Raw genomic sequence first — 6,739 nt, 5'->3', positions numbered from 1 at the left:
GGGGGCGGGGGGGGGGGCGGCGCGGCGGCCTGTGCCCCCGCAAGCCAGCCCCTCTTCCTGAATTGACGCGGGGGTTGCAGCCTGCGTACTCTCTGTCTCTCTCTCTCCCCCTCGGAGGTTCTGTGTCGCGGCAGTGTTGCCTGCTGGTGTGCCTGTCCTCCTGCCAGCTCCCTGCACTGGCCCATTATCGCAGCTTACCGTGCATTATCGCAGCTTACCATGTATTCAGAGCAATCAACTGCCGTGATGTCACAACAAGGCGAGATAAGAATGTTTGCATCGCCCAGTGCTGCATCATCACCTCCGGGGCAACTTGGACCTGCCATTCCGCCATACAGTAGGCCCATGATCGCACTGCTTCAAGCAAGCTTGGAGCATGGGCAAAGCGTCAATCTGCGGAGAGTTATCAAGCCCACCTTTTGTACATAGTTTTCGGAAAACCAGAGCTGAGGGGTACCGTACATGATTGTAACTGGGACTTGAGATCGTCGCTGGCACACTGCATGTGCCATTCGCACCTTACGATAGTCATTGACAATAAGCAGTTTTCCTAGTGTGTGGAAGTCAAGGACGAGGCTCTACCGTTGTAGCTCGCTTGCGGTGCCGAGAGGGTCACGCCGCCCTGCGTGTGAGATGTCGCAGCATCAGGACGAAATGAAGGACCCTCAGCTGCTGCTGCAGCTGCGGCTGCCAGCCTATAGGCACAACTACACGCCGCGCGACCTGTGCCTGTACGCGCTGGGCGTGGGTTGCGGCGCAGCTGACCTCAGGCAAGCTCGGGGCTCGCGGGAGCCGCTGTTGTCAGGCTTGCGGGTGATTTGATGGAGCAGACCACGTCTGGCAAGAATTTGTGTCTGCAATACCCAGTCTTGATTTGCCGAGGCTGCCATCGGCACGTGTGATGACATCGCAGTCGTCCGCCGCATTCGGCTGTCTCGCACACTCACGCACAACCTAGGTCTGTGTTTGAGGGGGCGCCCGACTTTGCGCCTCTGCCCACCTTCTTCACCATCCCTGCACACCCGGCGGTGTATCAAGTGCCTTTGAGTGACTACATCCCGGGCTGCGACCCCTCAAAGGCACGCTGGCAGGGCTAGTGGTCTGTGGGGGAGGCGGGGTATTAACTGGTGCAGGCAGTTCCACAGCCGTTTGCGGCTCGCAGCCGTAAAGGCGAGTGTCGCGTTGGTCGTGGGATGAGAAGGGTGTTTGTTCAACAAAGGAGCATTCCGATCTTCTCTCGCCCGTAAAGAGGTTGGGGTGCGTGCGCCGATCCTGTCCCACCATCATCCAGAGAAGTATGTTTCTGCTGTCCTTGCCAGACCCTTTGCGCACATTGAAGAACTCTTATCCACACACTTTAACCCAGATTTGACATTCAAATCAACACCCTAGGGCCTTCACGCAGAGCAGTACATAGAGCTGCCTGAGGGGCGGCCCCCCACCAGTGCTGACATCACCACCACCACACAGGTGACACAACACCCACAGGCAACACCCGCCATCCGCGCTGTGCGTCCCTTGCCCACATCCGTCTGCCATGTGCCCCACGACACTGCGCCGGCTGGCGCAGGGTGCTTGCCAGGCTGCGGCTCGGTGAGGGAGGTAAGACAGCACTCAATTTCTGCATTAAGGATGCGTGATCGCGGCGTGCAATCGCCGTTTCCCACAGGTAGTGGATGTGCAGGACAAGGGCAAGGGCGCGGTTGTCGTGGTGAGCACCACTTTTTCATGAATCACAAGGCGGATGCTGTGGCATGCAGCGTACATGCTAAAGTTGCACTCGTGCTGCCTGCGTGGTCAGCGCACCGATAGTCCGCCGGCGTTCTTGGGTCCTGCGCCGTCGACAGCCTTGCTTCCCGCTGATGCTCGTGGCTGCTGCGGCGTACTGCTTTGCACACATGTGCGCAAAAGCACGCATGCGCAAGCTTTGTCACTTTGGGGTGTTGTGTGGTGCCTGCAGGTGCGCACCACCAGCAGCGATGCACAACTGGGCCACGTTCTGGCTGTTAATGAGTTCACGTGAGGGGGCTTGTGAGGGGCCAGGGCGCCTTCTTTTGGGGCCTCAAAAAGCGAGTCGAAGGGAGGGCAAGGGCAGCCTTTCTCCGTCCAGGACCTGCTTCCCCCCCTCTGTGCACCATGAATCAGCACCCAGCTCGCCTCCACCCTGCCACTCCGCGCACTGCGGCGCCCTCTTCTTTGCTGCTCCTGCCGCCGACGCCCCCTTTGCAAGGTCATTCATGCTGGGCACCCAGCCCTTCCGTGGGGCCACTCAGCCGCTGCCCCGCAGCCCCGCCGCGACAGCTCCCAACAAGCCGCCGCAGCGGCCGCCAGACTTGGTCGTTGAGGAGGCCACCACGCCAGACCAGGCGGCTCTGTACAGGCGGGCGGGTTCGGGATCCTGGTTCACAGGGCCGCCATGCTTTGGATCGTGCCGGCTGTGGGGCTTGGCGCCGTCTGCGTCGGACGGTCGACGCTCATGTGCGAGCAACATTGGCGTTTGCGCTGCGAGTCTGACACCCGATCAGCAATTTTGGCAGGTCTGGCTCACTTTGATTGCCGCATCGTTTACGCACCTGCTGTATACGCCTTTGTTCACCACCACCGCCCGTACCTCGCCAAACATGTCACCGTGAACATCCACAGACTGAGTGGGGACTACAACCCGCTGCACATAGACCCTGCCACGGCAGCACATGTCGGCTTCGATCGGCCAATCCTCCACGGGCTGTGCACCATGGGGGTCTCTGTGCGGCTGGTGTTGCGCGAGTACGGCGGCAGCGACCCCGCAGCCGTGGCAAGCGTCAAGGTGCTGAAGGGATTGCTTGCGACACGTGTTTGGCGACAGTCCTGTGCACGACCCTTTACTTTCGTGAATCTCTTTGTTGCACGTGCGCACTGACCCAACAGCCCACCTACCCACCCACCCACCCATCTAGCTGGACACACCCCAACACGCACAAGCAACCACGCATGCTCGATCGTGCACATGCAGCCGTGCCCACGGACAACCATGCACGCATCACCTTGTAACCCCCCTTGTCCAACCCCTGCCTGGCTCCTGCAGGTGCGCTTCTCCAAGCACGTTTTCCCAGGGGACACCCTGCAGGTGAGCCAGGCGGATGGTCAAGGCAAGACTGATGGTCTGAGTTGAATCGCTGTTCAAACTTGTCGATCAGCCAACTCGACCGACGGCGTCAGCACCAGCCGACAAGTCGCGCAATAGCGAGAGCTCTCCAGCTTTGAGATGCGCCATCTGTGTATGCTTCGGCTGTTGTAGTCTCGACTGCGCTGCAGTCACGACCTAAACTTTGACTTCATTCCTGCTGCCACAGGTCGCCATGTGGGCGCTGCCCGAATCCGACACGGTGGTGTTTGAGACGAAGATCAAGGGGCGCGAGGGCGCGGCCATCAGCAACGCCGCGGTGGCCTTCCGTCGGGGGCGGATGGTGCGGCGGCGGCAAGGGACGATGGGCGGCGGTGGGGGGGTGGCGTCCAAGCTTTGAAGCCCAACTTTGGTTGTGAGCGTATTGCAAAGCAAGGTGGTGTGAGCCCGCCTCGTTGTACTCATTTGGGCTTGTGTTTTGTAGAGTTGTGCTCTTATCAAAGTCGTGCTGCGCAGTAGCCGTTACTTGAGGCAAGCCCTCCTCCAAACGTTCCACCATTTGCAAACATGTACATTGCAGGGCTCTTTGCCGCCAACAGCAGCCTGCTTTTATGCAATCATTAGCAATCTTACTTTACGTGATGCAAGCCCGCTTACCTTTTGGCGAGAAGTGATAGGTAATATTTGGTACAAAACCCTGGTTATTGACAAACAAAGAACATGGACATCCTGCAAACTAGCAAGTGACAACTGTGCCTGCTGTACCGCACACGGGCCGGGGCATCACAATCTTATGTGCCCCCATGTTGTCCAAATGAACATGCATGCCGCCATCGCTCACCCACAACAACAATGAGTGTGCCAGGACTGGAACAAAACCAGGTGCGTACAGATTCAAAGTTTGCACCCTACGCAAGAACAGCCCTCAGCAGCCTGCCTATCTTGCCGCTTTACAACTCCACCAACCTGCTCAGTGGTCTCCTGCATCGTCCGCAAAGCATCTCTCCTCCTCGTACCAGCTCTCACAACCCCAGCTCTCGAACAATAATTTCATCAAAGCCAGAGCACTCGAGCAAAATCGGGGCTGGTGGCGCAACACCGCCCGTGCCCTTGCTGCGCTGCCCCCGCCACGCTGGGTCCTGTGTCCCTTCGCGGCTGCCTCCGCCGCTGCTGCTGCCCCGACCGAGCCACCGCAGCCACCCGTGTCCAGCACGTGCGCGCCCGCCGCCACTCCCCCGTCCCTCCCAGGCGCGGCAGCACTCGTCTTCGCAGCCCGACGAGCTGTCATCCGAACCGCGGTCATGGTCCCCGCCCTCATCCTCTGCGTGGCTGTACCCGCCGCCGCCATCGCCGCTGCCGCCGTTGCCGCAGCCACGTCGACTGCTTGCGCGGCGCTCTAGCCGCAGCCTCGCCGGCTGTGCTACTGCAATGTAGTGCACGTGCCCGCCGCGCCACAGCGCACGCACCAGCCGCGACATCGCGCCCGGCGCGGCGGCGCCGCCGCCGACGCAAGTCAGGTCGACAAAACGCAGCTCATTGCACGCGAGCAGGAGCGACTGCAGCGGCGGCCGCGCCTGCGGGGGCTTGCGGGGGCGTGCAACCCTGCAGCCCTTGCTGCCGTGGGCGTTGCTGCAGGCCCTGTGTGAGGGCGCGCACGGCGCGAACCGCGAAAGGCCCAACGCGGCGAGCGCCGAGCCCGCAAGCTGCGCGGCAGCACACGCACGCGGCAGCACCCACTGCAGCAGCGCGGCGCCGCCTGCGGCGCACGCGCGCCGCCGGCTGTCTGTCGCGGAGGGCTGCTGGGTGCTGGCCCCGCACTCTCCGCCAGCGCTGCCGCTGCACTCATGTCTGCCTGCCGCAGAGTTAAGAGACCGAAGAGAAATCGCAGCTGGCAACGGCCAAAGAAGTAGAGACATTACGGACGCGGCGCCGCCGCGGAGCCCGGCGCCGCCAGCCGCCGCGGCAACCGGGCCTGAGAGGGAGCTCCGGCGCAGGCTCAAGTAGCGCAGGCGCCTGAACGCCGCCGCTGGGTCGGCGCGTGCCTGCCGCCGCGCGCCGCCCTCGGGCCCGACGCCAGGCGCGGTGCGCACGCGCAGCCGCGGCAGGAGCCGCGCTGCCGCCGCCGCCATGAGTCGCGCCCCGGGGCAGCGGAGGTCCGGGGCCCCCAACAGCAGCCAAGAGGCGGCCGCTACCGTGGCCGCGAGCAGCAGGAGGAGGTGCAGCCAGGCGAGCAAGGCGGTCGCGGCGGCCTCTGCCGGCCCCAGGTGCACCTGCGCATTCCCGCGTGGGCGAGCGCCACGAAACGGATGAGCGGAGGCTACTTGGAGGGGAGTATGGCGCCAAGCAGAGCTGAGGCTGAGCTGGAAGGACTGCAGCAGCAGTGGAATAGCGAGCACGAGACTGAGTGGCTCAGGGCTAAACCCTGCTCGGGGCTAAACCCTGCTCAGGGCTGAACCCTGAGCACAACCAGGGATTCTCGCCTGCAGCAGCACCGCCAGCAGCAGCGCGGCCGTGACGCAGCTCAGGCGCTGCAGGGGCCCGGCAAACGGGTGCCAGGGGACCGCGGACGCGAGGGTGTGCTGCACCCAAACACGCGAGCGGCTGCGAGGATCAAGGAGGGGAGGCGGTGCGGCTGGTGCGTCAGAGGGCCCCGCTGGGTGGGGGCATCAGCATGCGAATGGGGTGACACGCTTGAGGGCGGGCCCCTTGTTCAGCGCACCACAGCACCCCGGGCATCCACGTCCTGTTGCCCCAGCCCTTGGCTCTGAATCCAATTTGGGCCATTGCAGGCGTCGGCCTGCTGCCACCCTGGGGCCCTCCCTGACCGCCCCCTGAGGCAGCGCATCACGACTCACGCGCCTCCAGACCTCCAAATTGGCCCAGAAAAAACCCTCCGCGCTCTGCATGCATACAAACCCAGAAAACAGGCCCCGCCCACCCGCCGTAAAGCGTGATATCCAGCGCGTCAGCCAGAAAGCCACCGCCGCCCCCCGCACTCGCCATGCTGTTGCCCCCCGGCCCGGCGGCCCCGCCGCCACCGCCGCCAGCCCCATCCAGCCGCATGCCTTCCAGTGCCAGGTACCGCAAACGAACCATCGGCGCCGCCACCTCAGCGAGCCGCGCGGCGCGCGGCGCGCGGCTCAGGCTGCGGAGTTGCAGCGCCCGCAGCCCGGTGATCCGGGAGATCGCCTCGAGCCGCGCAGATTCGAACCAGCCGAGCGACAGCCACTGCAGGCGGGTCAGGGTGGCGAGGCCTGGGGGCAGCGGTGCGCGCGGGCGCGGGCGGCGGCGGGGGTTTGGCAGGGGTTGCCAGTGCAAAGCTGGTCAAAACACTGCATGCCATGCACCTGAATTGGTTACAAAAAAATGCATGACAGCAGCCGAGACGGACCCATTCAGCCAGCGAGCGGCCCGCCTCTGCACATCTAGGAGTGCTACAAAGACAAAAAATGGTGATGCCCTCAACGCGCCCGCCCACCGTCCCAGAACGCCAAGGGGACGCCAGCAGCGTCGGCCCCACAACAGTCAACGCGCAGCGCCGCGAGGTTTGGCAGCGCCGCCAGCGCGCCGATGCCGCCCAGGACCTGCAGGGGTTGGGTCCAAGAGGTTGCATGGGTGGGTGGATGGGTGGGTGGG

At 63.6% G+C, this 6,739-nt stretch overlaps 2 protein-coding genes across 2 annotated transcripts; one reads left to right on the top strand and one right to left on the bottom strand.

Moving 5' to 3' along the window:
• Positions 1–2,734: 2,734 nt before the first annotated feature.
• On the top strand, positions 2,735–3,503 carry MNEG_12532 (hypothetical protein; the record flags this gene model as incomplete). Its single annotated transcript, XM_014038997.1, has 3 exons — positions 2,735–2,806; positions 3,065–3,106; positions 3,333–3,503. 3 exons carry the CDS (start codon positions 2,735–2,737, stop codon positions 3,501–3,503), a joined length of 285 nt encoding a protein of 94 aa, XP_013894451.1.
• Positions 3,504–4,125: 622 nt separating this feature from the next.
• On the bottom strand, positions 4,126–5,373 carry MNEG_12531 (hypothetical protein; the record flags this gene model as incomplete). Its single annotated transcript, XM_014038996.1, has 1 exon — positions 4,126–5,373. A coding segment is annotated over one exon (1,248 nt), but the record flags the coding sequence as incomplete, so codon positions are not given.
• Positions 5,374–6,739: the final 1,366 nt, after the last annotated feature.

This window comes from Monoraphidium neglectum, assembly GCF_000611645.1.
Source record: "Monoraphidium neglectum strain SAG 48.87 unplaced genomic scaffold scaffold03291, whole genome shotgun sequence".
NCBI classification, from domain to species: Eukaryota; Viridiplantae; Chlorophyta; class Chlorophyceae; order Sphaeropleales; family Selenastraceae; genus Monoraphidium; species Monoraphidium neglectum.
Note: the sequence above shows the minus strand (reverse complement) of the source record. Positions and strands in the feature narration are given on the sequence as shown.